Here is a 19895-nt window from a genome sequence, read left to right on the forward strand (position 1 = left end):
GAAAACTTTCCAGAAGTAAGACTAGAATGTTCTGTATATCAAGCAAAAGCCATTGCCTTCTAGTAGTATGTACATGGTTACATACCTAAAGAATTACATACCTGCACCCTGATGAATATGTTTTGTGTCAGATTTCAGACACATGCCCTCCTGTATGTACATGGCAAAACATTAGCTTACTTTTCTATGGCTCTTGCTAGCATTTGCTTGTAGAGGCTACATTGGGAAAAAACAGCATCACAATTATTTATAAGTGTCTCGATGTACAATGGTTAAGAGTTCAACTGTGAATCCAAAGGTTGGTGGTTTCAACCAGTCCAGTGGCTTTACAGAATGTGGGGTCAAGATTGGTGGAAAATCTGTCAACAATCTGAATTATTCCATGGGACAGTTCTGCTCTGTAATGTCAAGTTATCATGAGTCAGAATTGATTTGATGGCATGGAAAGATGGATGGTTAGTGTTCATCCAGTGGTTCCATCAAAGAAAGATCTTAAAGATTTTCCAATGGTTTTGAGTCAATTTCTACTCCAAGCAACCCTACATGAATAGTATAACAACCCTAGTAGAGTTTCCAAGGTCATAATCCTCACAGAAGTTCACTACCACATCTTTATCCCTCAGGGCACCTGATGGATTCAAGTTAATGACCTTCTGGTTAGCAGAATCTAACCTCTATACCACCAAGTTGCCTTCCGTGGAGATTGCAAGCTAACAGTTGCTACAGGGCAGTTCTACAGGTCAAACAAAGCCTGTTTTCATGCCAAAATGTCATTTGGTGAGACAGTGTGGAAATATCAATAATTTATTAACATCAAAATCGTGTAGAAGGGAGGGAAGCTGAAGATGAAATTATTCCCCATTTGACTTCCGTCTCCACAAATCCCTGAATTATTTCAACAGTGTCCCACTCAATTTCATCTCCATCTGTGATCTCAGAATGTGATCTTCTGGGACTCAGGTCTTTGCAGATATATTTAGTGAATATGAGGTCATCTTGGAGGAGGGTAGATCCTAATTCCATGACTGATGTCCTTATGAGGAGAAAAAGGGAAGACAGAGAGAGTCACACCCACACAGGGAAGAGGGCATGTGCCAAGGGGGGCAGACACCGGAGTGATGAGCTAAGCCGAAGAGCACCCCCAGGCTTGCCAGTGAGGTAGACAAGGAAGTTTTGTTTTCTTCCTCAAACCTGCAGAGAAATGTGGTTCTACTGAGCCTTGATACCGGGCTTCTGGCCCCCTCGGCTGTGTGAGAATGGATTTTCATTGTTTTAAACCATCAAGTTTGCAACACTTTTTAAAGTGGCCCTAGAAAATGAATGTACTCACTATCCTGGCTCTAAGCAGCCCTGATGGGGAAATAGTTAAGCATTTGGTTAGCCATTTGAACCCACCCAGCAGCTCACTAGGAGAAAGGCCTGATGTTTGCTCCTGTAAGAGTTGCAGCTTAGAAAGATTTACGAGATATTCTTATTTTAGCGCCTGGGTTTTTGTCTAAATCCACAGCACGCAACAATGGCAATAAACTGGCTTTAATTGGAGGCTTTTTCTACTGCAATCAATCATGTGCTTTATGCAAAGCGGGCCTGTAACCATGGCACCAGCTCTGGGACTCATGAACCCTATTATCTGGATTAGTATTTCTCTTTTGCCCTTTAACAGTGGTGAAGAAATGAAATCCCTGCAGAGAATAACTAGGATCCAGTAGAGGTCAAGTAAGTGGTTGGAAGCGAGGGTCCAGAGTAGTGGAAGAATATGCCTTTGGCCCATAGAATGAAGACAAAAGGAATTTAAGCCTCCGTAGACTCACTCTTCAAAGACAAGTCTTCGAAGTTTACTTTTAACACACTCTTTTTGTTTTCTTTCTTACTGTAAAGACATTAACAGGAAATATGAAAATGTAGATAATCCTATAGAAAAGAGACCCACCCATCATTTACCAGAACAGCCACTTTTTTCCTTTTTTAATGGAGCTTTAGGGAAGGGTGGAAGATCCTCAACCAGGTGTACTGACGTGGTGACTGCCACAATGGGCTTTCTTATCAGGAAGTGTGAGGATGGTACAGGAAAGAACAGGGTTCATATCTTTTGCTCATAGGGTCATTGTGACAACAAGAGGTGTAGTCAGGTGTAATCAACCCTGGAGAGGGTGAAACCAAGCTGCTCCTTGGAGGCAAGGATTTTGAGACTCCATCTCACATACTTTGGTCATCTAGCCAGGAGGGGGTCAGTCTTTGGAGAAGGATAACATGTTTGGAAGGGTGGAGGGACAGCGCAGGAGGGGAAGACCCCTGATGAGCTGGATTGACACAATAACTGGGGTAATGAGGGTAGGTGTGTGAGAGACAGTGAGGTTGCCTCAGGATAGAGCAGGGTTCAGAGCTGTGGTGCAGAGGGCCGCTGTGAGTCACAAGTGACTCAATGACGCATAACACAGCGGGATAGACTGTGGTGTGTTGTGTTTCTAACCCCCAGACTGTACTTCTCTGGAGGTTCAAATCCATCAGGAACCACCTCCTCCCTCGAGATTTATACCCTTTGGCAACCTGACAGAGGGAAATCAGAACCAAAACCAACTCTAGAGCAGTAAGTGATTGAGCAAGCCGTGTTGAGGGGCCTTGAATGTCATCTTATGGAGGTAACAATAAGAAATGACTATTTCAAATGTTGCTTTATAGTGCGTTTCTTTAATTAATGAGACATTATGATCCTTCTAAGTCAAGAGATGAACACCTAAAATATCACTTTACTGTTGTTGTTGTTGTTATATGCCGTCGGGTTAGGTGCCCTCAAATCTAGTATGGCTCACAGTGACCCTAGGAATAACAGACCGGAACCCTGTCCTATTCTGTGTCATCCTTGTCACCACTGCTACACCTAGACCCATTGCTTCCATCACTGTGCCAATCATTTCGTTAAGGGTCCTCTCTTTTGCTGACGCGTCACCTTTCCAAGCATGGTGTCCCTCTCCAAGGAATAGCTTCTTCTAGCAACATGCCCAAAGTATGTGAGATGAAACTTTGTCGTCTTTTTCTCCAAGGAGCACTCTGGTTGCAATTTCTCCAAGACATACCTGTTTGTTCCTTTGGCAGTCCACTCAGCGCTCTTCTCCAACACTACAACTCAAAGGCATCAATTCTTCTTCTGCCATCTTTATTGTCTACTCTCAGATGCATAGCAAGTCATTGAAAAGACCATAGTCTGATTCAGGTACACCTTAGTCTTTATATTGACATCATTGCTCCTCAGCACTTCAGAGAGGAACTTGACAGCAGATTTTCCCAATGCAATATACCTTTTGATTTCTTGACTGCTGGTACCACGGGTATTGATTGTTGATTCAAGTAAGATGAAATCAATGACAATTCCAATTTTTTCTTCATCTACCGTGAACTTGTCTGTTGGCCCAGTGATGAGGATTTTTGTCTTTTTGATGTTTGGATGTAATCCGTAGTGAAGGCTGTAGTCTTTGATCTGTAGCAAGCATCTCAAGTCCTCCTTACTTTCAGCAGCAAGGTTGTGTCTTCTGTGTAATATATTCCAACACATAATGATACCAAAAACCCTTGAAAAAAATCCCAAACTCACCCAGTGAGTTCCAACTCATAGCCTCCTCCGTTAGTTTCTCAGGCTGTCAATCCGTAAGAGAAGTGACTGTCCGTTTTTCTGTGAAAAGGGGCCCACCTTTTGGCTAGCAGCCAGAGAGGTTGCACACTACATCACCAGAGCTTCATAAAGAGCGAAGACAAAAGAATCAAATTCATAGCAATGGAGTAATTTCTGCCTCAAATGCTTTTTCACCAGTTTCTGGGCTGCAAATCGTTTCTGGAGGAGACAGCTCATCTTCCTCTGCTGGAAGCTGGTGGTTTGTAACAGCAGACTTAGCAATGAGCAGCTTTGAATGTTACATGCTAGTAACAGATGGAGGAGGCATCCTTCAAGCATTCTGGCTCCGTGTCAGGCATTTCTCTCTGTGTCCCTCCTCGCTGCTCCTATCTGATGTTCCGCTGGGTTTCCCAGGCTGTAAATCACCTGGGTGGAAGGTGGTGCATACTTCTCCCTCAGAGGCATAGGTGGGTTCCAGCTACCAGAAGGTTGTGGCCTTAGAGTTAGCGGTTCAATTCCTGGCCACACCACTAGAGCTCTCTATGTTTTTAGCCATCAGACAAATTGAGGATGGCAGTCTTTAGATCAAATTTTGAGATGCAGCAACTCTGTTGTGCTGCAATGAAAGCATTGCTTTCACCCTGCTTTCATCACAGTGCTCATGGGACTGCTGTTGTTAAACACCATTGAGTCTGAGCTGAATCATTGCTGTCCCATTCCAGTTTGTTTTCAGAAGCAGTTTATCACAAGGGAGGAAATTGCTCCTCTTTCTCCCATGGAGGAGCTGGTGGGTTCGGACTTACTGCCTTTGTGTTAGCAGTGCATGAAGTTCTTTACCAATATGTCACTAGAGCTGGCCGCTGATGGGATGGTGGGATGTGTGTGTGTGTGTGTGTGTGTGTGTGTGTGTGTGTGAATTATCTCATCTTTAGAACATTTTTTACCCTCTGGATTACATGTTACTTCAATTTACAAATACTAGGTTAGCCCTGGTCTGTCCACTTGCTGTACAGAGGTAACTTGTGGCTGCTATGAAGCTGAACACTGTGACACTGATGTGTCAAGTGTGAGAATGGTTACTCATGATGGACAGTGTTTGGTGGAGCTCCTCGATTAAAACAAGCTTGGAAGCAGGAGTGGCATCCACTTCTGTAATAGCTTGCCTCCAGAAACCCTATGAACTTGGAGCAAGGATTAAAGTTATACAAGTGTCCAGGTCTTTCGTTCATAGGGTTGCTATGAGTTGCATATGACTTGATGGCACTTAACAACAACAGCAACAACAACATGTTAAAAAAAATCATGGAGAATCATTTAAAAAAAGAGGAAGATCCTTAAGGAGAAGGAGTGACATAGGGCCTGCAACAACAGGTAGGAATTGTAAGACAAATTGAAAGCACAGTAGGAGTTGTAAAGATGGCACAGGACCGGGCAGGATGTCATCTGTCTTATAGAGGGGTCACCATGAGCAGGCAAATCACTGACATCTAACAAGACGATATTCAGTAAACTTTAATCAATATCTCTTACTAGCTTAATAGGATTCTCATTTGAATGTCAGTAATGCATAGATTATTTTTCTGAACAAAATGTAAAAAAAAATAATAACTTACATGAACAAATCTACTAGTGAAGGGTGGGTGAGACAGCCTCTTCCCTACCTTCACTTGTTTGTTAAATTTTCTGTCTTGCCTTAAAGAGTAAGTCAGGGGAGAAGGTAAGAAGTATTCATTGCAGACAGGCTTTTTCCTTGATCAGTTAAAACCTAGTGACTGGGTATTTTCATTGTACCCATTGCCCTCTTCAGCTCAAGTCAGAACAGACAAATCAATTTAAACGTAATGTTTTTGGATATTTATGAGGGGAAATGTTTGGAAGCCGGAGTGGCATCCACTTCCTAACCAGCACACCTCTGGAAACGCAATGTGCTTTGAGAGACAACAGCAATAGTTATAGAAAGAAATGCTTCAGGTCTTTTGTTTATAGGGTTGCTATAGTTGTGCTTGACTCAACAGCAATAGTCAACAACAACAATGACATTCTTATTGACAGGAGGACTGCTAGGAGCTGGAACCGGCTTGTTGGCACTTAAACAATAACAACATATCACTCTGAGAACAAGTCCATTACAGTTAAGTTCCCTACAGATCTGGAGATGGTGACACCAACTTGCTGTCCTTGAGTCAATTTCAGTTCAGAATGTCGCTCTCTCAGCTTTCTGCAGCTGTACATTTTTACGAGCACTTGACCCTCTTTCTGGTGGATTACCAACTTCCAACCTTGCGGCTGCCGGCAGTCTGATGGTTACACTGTACATTACTAGGGCATGAAGACAGAAAGTGAAACAACATGGCCCACGTCACACCACTAATACACCCTGAGGTTGGAATTCTGCTCGGGCTGTCACTGGTGAAGCGTCATTGAGTGGTCCGGTGACTTGGAGAGGTGTCACTGGATAAATAGCCAGGTTCTGGTGTTGGAGGCTGTACAGCCAGTGTCTTCCTTAGAGGCAAGGATGGTGAAACGTCCTCTCATGTCCTTTGGGCATATTGACAGGAGAGATTAGTCCTTGGAAAAACACATTATGCTGGGAAGGGTGGAGGTCAAAGAAAATCCTCAGCAAGCCACAGTGATTATGACAATAGGCTCAAACATATCAGAAATCATGAAGATGGCTCAGGGTAGCACAAGATTCAGATGTGTTCTTCACAGGGTCATTATAAATCATGGTGGACTTGAAGACACCCAACAACTGCTACAACTCTTCCTGCCTCAGCCTTTTCCCCTACCCTCTAGCGACTGAAAGTTGTGTTAGAAGTGGCATTTTTATTAGGGGGGTTTTGCTTAATTAACAGCAGTGGTTAAGAAGTGGGCTGTGGTCCTCAGGGAATTTGGGTGATCTCATATAAGCTCCTGCTTGAGTGGTCAGGAAGCTGAGCTGTTCAGAGTCCTGCAGTGACACAGGGGGTTAGATGTCTTCCCTGACTCTCAGGATGAGTCCCGAGGCTCCAGGAAGCTCTGGGCTTTCTTTGGGGCTTGACTGCTGTGCTGCCCACCCAGTGCTATTTGTGATGCTCTTGGCTGGCATGCTAGTGACGAGGCTGCTAAACTCACAGTGGGCCTCCAGGCTCCCTGGGACATCTCCCATCCATACAGCATGCAAAGGCTGGGTGCTGGCCTCTAGGTGGCCATTGACAAGGTCAACTTAGAGATGTCTCATCTGGAAAACTTGAGTTGGGAGTTCACGCATACTAAAACAGACTGCAGCATCAAGGAATCCCTAACTGTTTTCATCAAACAGGTCCAGAGAGAAAGGATTGCAGCTTTGTCTGGACCAGCATACCCAGAAGCAGTAGAGGTAGAGTATACAGCCTTTCAGAGATTGGGGTCAAGTTCCCACTGGAAGTTAGTAATTTTAAAGATGATGGTACAGGTGTAAATAACCTCTTGACAATGAGTGCATTTTTATTCAGTAACTGTAATTATCAGATATAATTTCTCGATAATATAATTAGACTTTGTAATAAAACAGCGTTCTCTTGAAAGAGAAACCTTTCAAATCACTCTTTCTCTCCTTTCACTATAGTGAGAACTTTGAAGCTGCTGTGTGTAGACACATTCTTCATATTAGTGCTGAGTCATATGACTCAGGAAAATAAAAAAAGAAAACTACTGCTTGTATTTTAATAGAAAATTACCATTTGTTTACATTTCCCTTTGGTGCATATGATAAATTATTCAGTGATGGTGAAAGGAAGTGAGGGAAAAAACCTCCAAATATGACAGATTGCAAACGCTAGAGAAAGAGAATCAGAGAAATGAATGATTTGTATTTGTTAACTAATGGGATGCATTTTGTTGATGTTCTTGGGTGTTGTGTGATCTGAGAAGTGTTGATGGAAAATCTAAATAGGAAGAAATATCACAGTCTTCCCCTTCAAAAATACTGCCAAGTTGTCGTTGGTGCTTGCTAACTGTGAAATTACTTTAGCATTTGAGTCTTGGCTTCTGGAATTCCCTATTGGGCACGTTTAGAGCAGTCCAAAACCTACTCATTCTTCAAAGTCAAGCTCAAATGCCACGGAGCGTTTTCTATTCTTCTATTTCTATCCTCCCTCTCTCTAATTCCAAATCAGAAGCAATTTCATATATGAACCAAGAATTTTACTTGACATACTTGGGGCATGTTTCCAGGAGGGACCTGTCCTCAGAGAAGGACACCATGCTTGGAAGGGTACAGAGAGGAAGGCACTAGAGGAGATAGATCAACACAGTAACTGGGGAATGGAGTTGGATGTGTTGAAGCCAGGGAGATTGGCTCAGGATAGGACAGAATTCAGAGCTATTGAGCATAGGGTTGCTATGAGTGGCTAGTGACTTGACTACACACAACCACATTTATCGTCTAGAAAATCTGAAGGGGTGGCCTTGTGGTAAGAAGCTGTACTGCAATCCCAAAGGCACACAGTTTAAATACACCAGCTGCTTGGTGGTAGAAGGATGGACAATCTTCCCCCATCAGATTCACTGCCTCTGAAAACCCACTGGAGGGTCAGCTATGTGTTGAACAGGCTTTATGGCATGCAACAACAGCATATTTCTCTCTAGAGCTGTATCGTATCTATACATTTGAGCTCTTTCAAATGCAAGTTCTGCAAAGTTTGTTGTACATGGTTGCCTCCTAATGAATAGGGAATGAGAGGTGAAAAATGAATGAAGAAAAGAATAATGTCTAGAATAGAGAGCAGTGAGTGGGCTTTGGGACCAGATTTTCTAAATTCCAAATCTAAGTCTATTATTTGTCAGTTGTGTTGCCTTAAAGCAGGTAAGTTCTGTTTTTATACCTCTACATTTTTGTCTAGAAAATGTTGACACACACTTACTACACAGAAATATTTAGATGAGAGCAAAAGCTCTTAGTAAAGTGTTTGACATACAGTTGCTGTTGTTGTTAGGTGCTGTCACATTGACTACAGCTCATAGCTACCATGTCAACGATAGATCTGAACCTTACACTATGTGGCACAGTCCTCATGACCACTGATATGTTCAAGTCCATTGTTACACTCACGGGGCCAATCAACCTTGTTAAGGATCTTCCTCTCTTTCTCTGACTCCCTACCTCTCTCAATGTGATTTATTTTTTAAAAGACTGGTCCATCCTGAAAATAGGGCCAATAATATAAGACTGTTTCACCACCCATGTCTCTAAGGAACACCTTGGTTGCACATACTCCAAGACAGACTTGCTTATCCTTTTGACCATCCACGGGATATTCAGTGCTCTTCTCCAACATCACAATTCAAAAACATCAATTTTTCTTCTGTCATTCTTATTCACTGTCCAGTTGTCTGAAGCACAGGAAACAGTTGAAAATATCATGGCTTGAATCAGATGCACCTTAACTTGTAAACTGACATCCTTGCCATTCAGCACTTTAAACAGGTCCTTGATGGCAGGTTTTCCCAATGCAGCATGTCTTCGGATTTGACTACTGTTACCATGGATGTTGTTTGTGAATTCAAACAAAATGAAATCGTTGACAATGTCAATCTTTTCTCCGTCATGAGGTTGCTTATACATCCAGTCGTGAGGGGTTTTGTCTTTTTGATGTTGAGATGCAATCTATACTGGAAGCTATAGTGTTTGATCTTCTCTAGAAAGTGCTTCAAGTCACTTTCAGCAAGCAAGGGTGTATGTCATTTGCATAATGCAGGTTGTCGATGAATCTTCTTCCATTCCTGATGTCACATTTCTATTTATAGTGTCCAGCTCCTCATATGATTTTTCTTAGCATAGTTGAAAAATGTTGAATAGTTACAGAGAAAGAATACAGCCACGACACACACCTATCTTGATTTTAAACTATGCAGCCATGCGGTGTTTCCTTATTCTGTTTGGATTACAGCTTCTTGGTATAAATATAGGTTTTGAAAGATGGCAGAAGAATAATTGATGCATTGAGTTATGGTGTTGGGGATGAGTACTGGATATTCTATGAACTGCCAAAAGAACAAACAGATAAGTTTTGGAGAAAGTGCAACCAGCATGTTTTTGGAGGCAGAGTTGCATATTTTGGGCCTGTTGTTACGAGAGTCTATTCCTTGGATAGGAACATAATGCTTGGGAAGGTGAGGGTCAGCAAAGGTGAAGATGACCTTGAACAGTCAGATTGATGCAATATCTGTGACAATGGACTCAAATGTGTCAAGGATGATGAGGATGGCTCAGGACAGGACAGAGTTCAAGTCTATTGTTTATGGGGTTGCTATGAGTGGTACTCAACTTGATGGCACCTAACAAAAAACAACAACTGTAACACGAACACAATTAACTGTTCTGAGATTCCTATTCTCCTCAATGTTAGCTATAGCTAAGATCCACACAGTCAAATGCCTTTGCATTGTCAATAAAGCACAAATCGACATTCTTCTGTTATTCTTCGTTTTCAGTTAGAATCCATCTGATATCAGCAACAAGATTCCCGGTGCCACAGCTTCTTCTAAACCCAACTTGAACTTTCAATAGTTCTCTGCCAATATACCATTCTAGCTGATGTTGGATGGTCTTCAGTAATTTTTTTTGCATGTGATATTATTGATATTGATAATTTCCACATGCTGAATAACTCATAGACTTGTTGAATTTATTATCTACACACATACTTTGCTGGGAATTTTGAGTTTAGCATAAACTCAATTATGGAAAGATATCTTTTTGGTTACTTTCAAGGTTATTGGTTTGCTGGCCTCTGAGTGGAACATCCCCATGTTTGACTTTGTTGGACAAACACCCAAGCTGGAGAACGACTTTTTGTATGATACGTACGTGAAACTTGTGCTACCCAGGCAGGAAATGGGCAATGTGCTCCAGAAAAGTCTCCAGTTCCTGGGATGGAAGAATACTGGGGTCCTTGGAGGCCATTCAGGGGCTTCTTCCAGAGATGGAGTGGATGAGTTGTGGAAGGTTGTAGAAAACAAACTCAAATCCCATTTCGCCATTACTGCTCAAGTGAAGTACACCAATAATGATGCAGCCCTCCTTCAGGAGAATCTTAGGAGCATATCATCAGTTGCCAGAGGTGAGTAGGCAGAATCTTCTGTTGCTTATATTTGAAGGGATGAATGGGAAAGGCCAGTTGAAAACACAAAGAAATCTTGTTTTTCTATGGATTGTAAAAGCAAGTGGGTACAGGACAAACTTAATATCAAGTCCAAGTTGGTGTCCTCCTTCACTCTACATCGGTAAGAGAAATTGCTATTATTCATTGTCGTTAAATTCTAAAGTAAATCATAACAAATTATGGAGAAATCCTAGAACACTTAATTGTGCTCATGTGAAACTTTGACCACAAAGTTATTGCCTGAACAGATTAAGGGAATATATATATATTGGGTTGTTTTCTTTCTCCATACCTACTCAATCTGAATGCTAAGCAAATAATTTGAAAAGCTGGACTATAAGGAAGAAGACTGTGGCATCAGGACTGGAGGAAGACTGTATTATGCAGATAGCACAACCTTGCTTGTAGTTAAGTGAAGAGGACTTGTAACACTTGCAGCAGAAAATAAAAAGACTACCACTTTCAAAAAAAAAAAAAAATTAAAAAAATTCTAAAGTAAAACTCCAGCTCCCTTAATGTTAATAATGCATAGAATAAGGTCTGGAAGCATCTTCCAGGTAGGCTGGGCCCTGGAGTTGGTAGTTGTTCAGACCATGGGCTATGTGCTCTTGGGTAAGTACCTTAACCCTTTGTGCATTAGATACCTTATCTATAAAAGAGAGACAACATGATAGACGTATGAAGATTAAATAAAATCAAGCCTGTAAAGTATGTAGCAACCACGTCTAGGCATAGTACTGGGTCAACATAAATGAGTCACGGTTTCTACTGTGCTTATAAGGATCTGCATTCAATTATGAATTAGTAAATGATTCTTATTCTTCAAATAAACTAGGGGCAGTCTGGCGTTGGGAAGTTTGGACTGTGGATCCCTTGGCTGGAACCACTTGGAGCTGCACCCCACCCCATCCTGTGCTTCTTTATGGCCAGCTTCCTCTCATTCTTCCAGACTCAGCCCCCCCTCCTTACAGAGGCCTTTACTAACTACTTGATGCATGTCCATTTCCCTTCCCTGCCAGGATCCCCTCACCTATGAATGCAAGCAAATTTGTGCCCCTTACTTCTCAGAATCTTAAATAGTCTCTTTAATCTGTTCCCTGATAGGCTGTTTGACAGCCTCCTCTGTGACCCTGTCTGTTCTCTGAGGGCAGAGACCTTTCTCTCTTACTCACTGCTACATCCCATGCCCAGCACAGTGCCTGGAAATTATTGAGGGACACAGCTAAACACAAGATGATTTTCCCAACTTAAAAACAAAATTAATGGCTACTTAATGTGCATGTTGTTGTTGTTGTTGTTATGTGCCATCGAGTCGCTTACTACCCTATGTACAACAGCTCTAAACTCTGCTCTGTCCTGTGCCAATCTCATTGCCTCCGACACACTCATCCTGATTGCCCCAGTCACCGAATCAATCCGTCTCCCAGAGGGCCTTCCCCTCCTGTGCCTGCCCTCCACCCTCCCAAGCATGATGTCCCTCTCCAAGGGCCGGTCTCTCCTTACAACATGACCAAAGTATGTCAGAACAAAGCCTCAGAATCCTTGCCTCCAAGGAGCAGCCCGGTTTAACCCTCTCCAGGATGAATCCGTTTGTTCTCTTAGCAGTCCATGGCACCTCAGCACTTTTCTCCAACACCAAAGCTCAAAGGCATCAGTTCTCCTTCTATCCTCCTTGGTCATTGTCCAGCTCTCTGATGCATATAAAATAAATGCTAATGTGCTTGGATGCAGCTCCCCTGACTTCTGAGAGCCCCTAACTTCGATTCCCCTGAGAACTCCTTCTGGTGTGTGGCTAAAAAAGTCAATATAACTAAAGAAACTAGGGCATAGAAATGTTCTCAAATTTTTTCCCCTTCTGTTCTGGGAAAACTGCAGAGAAGACTTCAGCTCAGTAGGGCAAAAGCTACCAGTTAGTATAGTGCTGGCTAGCTTCAAGAAGTATGTTCTCAGGGACTTGTTTAAGCATTCCTGTTTCCTAAAGCATGCCCAAGGAAAGACAAGGTTCAGGTCTCATTTGGAGTGGCTTCAGGCTAGGCTTTCAAAACTGTGCATGCATGCACATGTGTGTGAGAGCAGGGACCTCTGGCTGACTCTGTTTTCCTCTCTCCTAGTCATTATCTTGATTTGCAGCTCAGAGGATGCAAATGCTATCCTACTGGGTGCAGAAAAACTGGGGCTGAACACAGGAGAATTTGTCTTCATCATTTTCCGGCAGTTTGAGGTGGGTGCTGGTGACCGCTCAGGAGCTCTGATAATACAGGTATGGAGCACTTACTACGTGCCAGAATGTACTCCTTCGCTGAATACCCCTGAGTTGGAAGTGCTCCTGAACTTGAATATTAACATCAAGAGTCTGAGCGGAGAGAACTTGATCACTTTCCCACACAATTGTGAGTGGACGAGCTGGATCCTGAGTTTAGTTCTCTGCTAAGTCAGTAAACACCAGTTGTTTTGATTCCTACTTTCATTTTTTGAAAAAATGAACGTGAAATGTACGTGACATAAATGTGGTCATTTAAAAATGACATTCAGTACATTTAATACATTCTTGATGTTGTAAAACTACCACCACTGTTTAGCTGTAAAATATTTTAATCATCCCAGAAAGGAAATACTCTACCAATTAAGCAGCCTGCCTTCTTTGCAGCCTCTGGCAACCACCATTCTGCTCTGTCTCATAAATTTACTTATTCTGGGTGTTTCATATGAATGCAGATGTGCAATATGTGTCCTTTTGTGCCTGGCTTCTTTTTTCAGCGTACTATTTCTGAGGTCCATCATTGTAACACGTGTCAGGACTTCATCAAGCATATGGATTACGATTTGTTCATTCGTCCACTGACGTACATGCGGGCTAGTACCACCCTTTCATTTGTGCTCCTATGAATATACTTGTATAATGAATTACATATTTTATATGCATTATTGTCCTTGAGGGAGCTCTGGTGGAGTTAATCTGTGAGGATTTTCCCTATTAACTCAACAACTATGCCTTTCTGGTGGTCTGAACCCACCAGGAGCTCCTTGCAGGAAAAACATGGGTGATCTCTTCTCATATGATTTACAGCCTCAAGAACTCGCTGGAGGTTCACCTATGAGTTGTTTCAGACTTGATGGCAATGAGCTTCCCCCTCCTTTTAAGTCAGAACCAGCATTGGTATCCTCAATAGCCCTGTAATATAAATACAATTGTTATTGTTTTTGTTATGTGCTGTTGAGTAGGGACCGAATCACAGCTGACCTTTCAGCAGGTTCTCAAAGGCTGTAAATCGCATGAGAGGAGATTCCCCATCTTTCTCATGCAGAGTAGCTGGTGGATTTGAACCACTTGTCTTTGGGTTGGCAGCACAACTTTATACCCACTAGACCACCAGAGCTCCCCAGAAAGTATTAGCTTCCCATATTAAAGGTGGAAAAACTGAAGCTTAGATAAGTAAGGAACTCAGAGCTCCTAAGGGCATTATGCAGGACTTAGTGAGGCCAGGCTGTCTGGGAATGCTTCAGATATGAAAGCTCTTTTCAGACTCACAATGGCCTGATGGAGTAGGCACATTTATCCCCGTCAGTTTACAGATGAGGAAAGGCTCAGAGAGGTGAAACAGCAGGCCCATAGTCACACAACTAGCACTGTTTTTCCTAAGCACTATTGAGCTGACTCCAACTCATAGTCACCCCACGTACAACAGAGTGAAACCCCCACCTCCTAATCCTGCACATCCACCCAACTATCATGGGAGAGCTAATATTCCAACCCAGGTGGGCTGACCTAGTGTCTGTGCAGGCAGCCATCACTCCAACTGCAACTCAAATTCACTGCTGTTGAGTTGATTTCAACTCCTACTGACGCTGACTCTCTATCACGTTTTTGAAGCTGTATATTGACAGTGAATAAGACCATCCATGTCTCTACCAGTGAGTGGCCGGCGCCACTAGCAACACTTTTAATCAGGGAGCTCCACCAAACACTGTCCACTATGTATAACCATTCTCACATTTGACACAGCAGTGTCACAGTGTTCAGTTTCACAGCAACCATGAGTTACCTCTGTACAGCAAGTGCACACACCAGGGTTATAACCTAGAAGAATGTTTCACCCAAACAAGTAAAGGCAGGCCTGAGGGCTGTGGATTAGAGTCACCCACCTTTGGCTTGGGAGCGCGGCTTTCTGTTCACTAGGCCAACTGACCTTTCTTTATGCTGTTGTCGTTGTTGTTGCTGTTGTTGTTAAGTGCCATTGAGTCGGAGGCGACTCATAGCAAACCCATGAATGAAAGACCTAGCCTCTAGAGAGAAAGCCTTTGTCACTTTGTCCTAAACCTGGATGACCGAACTGCAACTGGTTTGCAATGGTAGAGAGAATGTAGAACTAAAACAGATACCACATAATGTCCGTACAATTGAATTCAATGCTAATTTAAGAATGGCCTAAATCCATTCTACAGATGCCTTCCCAAAATAGGTTAAGGAGAGAAGAGAATCCACTTGCAGGACAGCTTTCTAGTTTTATATTGTAAGAAGAACCATATTCACCTGCAGAGACACACCCATGCATAGATATACCCACACACAGATACACACACATAGATACACACAGATCGCTGCACATGCACACAATGGCATGGACACCCAATAGCAAATGAGGCAGAGGTAGGGAAATTTGAAGAGTTCTAGAGCATTTCACTTACTGGGAAATCCAGAACTGGTAGAAAGCTTTCAAAGAAGGAAAATGCAAATATTTCTCACTAACAGAGTCAGGGGAAAATGAACCCAAAGATAGAAAACTTTTCAGGCCTGTAAAACAAAGCAATCCTACTGAATTCTAACTATCTTAGAGTTCACCATATATATGTACAATGGATGGAGCTTGCTTACTTTATAGTAGTAACATAGATAAGAATGACGAATAACAAAGCATAGAAGCTGCAAACTGACTCAAACAGGTTGTTGTTGCACAGACAACCTTAAATATGTCATGGTCTTGCCACCTGTTCTTAGAAGATGAAAGTGATAAAAACGTAAAGCATTTACTGAACAAGATTAAAGACTACAGCCTACAAAATGGGTTGTATCTTAACACCAATAAAAGAGAAATCACCATCACTGGACCCATAGGCAACATCATGATTGAGGGAGAAAAGATTGAAGTCAATCCATTTCATTTTACTCAAATCCACAATCCACATCCATTGTAGCCATTGTTGTTGTTTTATGTGCCATCGAGTTGTCTGTGACTCATAGTGACCTATGTACAACAGCTCTGAAGGCTTCCCTGTCTAGAGCCAGTCTCACTGATTCTGGCACATCTACCCCCATTGCCCCAGTTACTATATCAATCAACTTCATCTGGGGTTTTCCTCTGCTGCTTCCAAACATGATGTCCTTCTCCAAGGACCAATCCCTCCTGGCCATTTGCTCAAAGTATGTGAGACACAGCTTCAAAATCCTATCCTCCAAGAGAAACTTGTTTCACCTTCTTCAAGACAGACCTGTTTGTTCTCTTGGCAGTCCATGAATTCTTCTCCAGCACCACAACTCAAAGGAATTAATTCTTCTTCTGTCATCCTTAGTCTTTGATCAGCTTTCTGATGCATAGCAAGTAATTTGCAAAGACCTTGGCCTGGATCAGGCACACCTTAGTCTCTAGATTGACATCGTTGATTTTCAGCACTAAGGAGAGGTCCCTGGCATCAGATTTTCCTAGTGGAATTTGTCTTTTGATTACTTGACTGCTGGTGCCAAGAATGTTGATTGTGGGGCCGAGCAAGCTGTAATTGTTAACGACCTTAATCTCTTCTCCATCGATCATGGTGCTGCCAATTGACCCAGTGGTGAGATCTTTGTATTCGTGATGCTGAACTTCAATCAATGTGGAAGACTATAGTCCTTGACCTTCTGCAGCAAGTGCTTCAGGTCCTCCTCAGCCTTAGCAAGTGAGGTTGTGTAGTCAAGAAATCAAAAGAAGTGTTACATTGGGGACATCTGCTGTCAGGGACCTTTTTAAAATGTTAAAGGGCAAGGATGTCCATTTAAAGACTAGGTGTGCCTCATCCAAGTCATGGCATTTTCAGTTGCCTCCCATGTATCTCAATGCTGAACAATTAATAAAGTAGACCGAGAAGACTCAACGCCTTTGATTTTGTGGTGTTGGAGAAGAATATGAAATGCCTGATGGGAAACCAAAAAGAACAAACAAGTCTGTCTTGGAGAAGTGCAACACAGACGCTCCTCAGGGCAAAGAGTGAAACTTCATCTCATATCCTTTGGGCACATTGCCAGGAGAAACAAACCTGTGGGGGGGAAAAACCATCACGCTGGGGAAGATGAAAGGTGAGAGAAAGAGAGGAAGACCTTCAACAAGATGGACCGACACGGAGACTGGAACAGTGGACTCTGGCACTCCGGAGATCATGAAGATTGTGCAGGATGGGCTAGGTGCAGGTTTGTTTTTCATAGATTTTCTATGAGGTATGGTCAACTCCACAGCACGAAACAACAAGAAGCTTTCCGAATAGGATTAGGATGTGGTGATTATTTTCAACATTGACGTAAACGTTCTTCTGTTTACCAGGCTATACTGTACATTATGTCTCTATGTGTGTCACTGCTTTTAGGACGGCTTTTGGAAGGATGTATTGACTGATCAGGAGAGGACACATTTCCCAAAAGTCTATGAATTAGTGTTTCTCATCGCTCTCAGCTACCGTGGAGAAGTCTCTGGAGATGAAGGTTTCTGGGAAGATGTCTACGGAAGGCTGCGGAGACCACCTTTCAACAGCTCCATCTCCTCCAAGGAGCAGGTCTGACACAGCATTTCCTCCTTCCAGTCCTTTCCTAGGGGGATGAGATCTTTGTGTTTGCCCTTTGTATTAGCCTTCTGCTCTGCCACAGACTTACAAGCTCTTCACCTGTATCCACATCCCAAAAGAAAGAGCACTTTGACTTTCTTTTGTGAAATCTACAGCCTGGACCACTGATGGGGGACAGAGGTTATTGGATGAAAGGCTACATGACCTTTGCATGGAAATCTGAGGCTCCCATCTTGGTTTAGTTAGTTACTGACCATGGGACCTCTGGGTGGATTGATCAACACCTTAACACGTCAGTCTCTTTACCTGTAGAATGGGACAAACAATGGCCTCAGACTCCCAGGCTTTGGGTTTGACTGTCTAATAACAGACTCTACATGAAAATAGCAGAGGTGTTACTGGCAGGAGGTTGGGCCAAGACAATTTTCTTTCCTAGAAAGATCCCTAGGGAGATCCTGACCCGGATGGAGTTGCATTACTAACTCAAAGGTTGTGCTTCTCTGAATTCTAGTTTGAATTCACTAACTGCTTCATGGGAGAAATACAGGCAACTGCCTCCAGTGAGATTTACAGCTTTGGAAACTCATAGGAGAGTCAGTCATGAGTCAGGTCTGACTCAAAGGTAATGAGAGAGAGGAATTCCAGGACTCGAAACCAAAACAGAGTGAACAGAGAGAACAGAGTGAACAGAGTGAACAGAGTGAACAGAGAGATGAGGAGTACAAGAGAGACAGGGACAGGAGCAGGGAGAAGACAGCCAAGTGAGAGATTACCAGTCATAGGGTGAAAGGGAAACATTCTTGGCTCCTACTGAGAAGAAATGGGAATAAACACATACGTAAGGCCTACAACAAGCCTTGGTAGGGCGCGCCGCTGGTGTAACGTGTGTTGAGCTGCTAACCAAAAGTTGGCTATTTGAATCCACTAACAGCTCCTTAAGAAAAGAAAACAACACAAAAAATGGGCAGCAGTCTCCTCTTTTAAAGATTTACAGATTCTGGGGAGGGTTGGGAGGGGAGAAAGGTGCAACAATGAATGAATGGAAATCCAAAGTCTCTGTGAATTTTCATTGTAATTAATAGTAAATTTTAAAAAAGAATATAAAAAAAGAAAAGTGAAAGGGGAAAAAAGTTAAAAGATTTACAGTTTCAGAAAGCCAGAGGAGGGTTTCAGAATCAACTCAACAGCAATGGTGTTGTTAGGTGTCATCGAGTTGAGTATGACTCATAGTAAACGTATGAACAGCTGTTCTACACTCTGTCCTATCCTATGTTATCCGCACAATGTCTCATACACTCAAAGCCATTTGGTCTATGATTCCTTAAGAGCTCAGCTCCCAATCAAAAGTTGGCAGTTCAAACTGAACCGACCAGCTACTGTGTGAGACAAAGATGTCTCAGTATGCTTAAGACTGTGGAGGTACCATAGTGTTGTTTTAATGAACTTGTGAGTTGGCACACTTGCGCTGGCAAGGAAGATGGTAAGAGTCTCCACTTTTGTGGTTTCCCCCTACCTAGTGCTCATGCTCTATATAGAATTGTCATCGTTTCCTCCAAGTACTCTTTGAAAGAGTCCATATTTTAGTCAGCTCTATGTTGACGTCTTCTGTACCTCTGCATTGGCACATGGATTTAAAAGTCATTTAATCGTGAGAGAATGGTGTTTGTGGTTCCCCCTCCCCCTTGCCCTTTGGGTGATGCAGGATGAAATCCCTGCCCTGTTTACCTCCAAGGTGAGGCTTCTCATTGATTCACTTCTAGAAGTGCTATACTTCTGAAGAACAAGGATGCACTAAATTTAGCAAGTTTCTAATAAAGTTAATTATAAATTATTTTGTTTTAAATGCCTAAATTTTTCTTTAAGTATGCTAAGGAGCAGAAATTAAAATAAGAATATTTCCTGCTAAATGTAACCAGTTTATTCCACAAAATATTATTTAATAAGACTGAGTTGTTGTTTTGTTTTTCTTAAAAAATTATTTCCATCCAATATTTAAAGACTTGAATTTTATTTAAACTTGAAAATGACTTTGCCTTAACTTTTGTATAAGACGGCTTAGAGTTAATGGAGACCGGCCCCCTGGGTTGGCATGAGTGGATGACAGAGTTACTCAGTTACTATGTAGATCTATTGTTGTTTGTTTTACTGAGTAAGCATACTGTAGTACAAGAACTAGCAGTAGATTTTGTAATATACTTTAAAGATCTTAAACAGTTGATCTTTTTTCAGATTATTGAAAACTCCTGTAAATGCAAATAGTCAATACTGTATTAAATATGTGCACTTGGAAGTGTGTGCTTTGCTTGTACAGTTGTAAATAATCAGAACATATTAAAAAGGTACCCTAAAGAGAAAAA

At 42.2% G+C, this 19895-nt stretch overlaps 1 protein-coding gene across 1 annotated transcript in view; it reads left to right on the plus strand.

Moving 5' to 3' along the window:
• Window positions 1-5071: 5071 nt before the first annotated feature.
• LOC102865440 (guanylate cyclase 2G-like) overlaps window positions 5072-19895 on the plus strand; it is a 60549-nt gene continuing 45725 nt past the window's right edge. Inside the window, 5 exon segments of the mRNA XM_006880168.1 lie at window positions 5072-5079; window positions 6668-6965; window positions 10341-10689; window positions 12843-12952; window positions 17344-17529. Coding sequence (XP_006880230.1) covers window positions 5072-5079; window positions 6668-6965; window positions 10341-10689; window positions 12843-12952; window positions 17344-17529 — 951 coding nt within the window.

The sequence above is a fragment of the Elephantulus edwardii genome, unplaced genomic scaffold (assembly GCF_000299155.1).
Source record: "Elephantulus edwardii isolate Elephantulus edwardi_28Jun2011 unplaced genomic scaffold, EleEdw1.0 scaffold00006, whole genome shotgun sequence".
Lineage (NCBI taxonomy): Eukaryota > Metazoa > Chordata > Mammalia > Macroscelidea > Macroscelididae > Elephantulus > Elephantulus edwardii.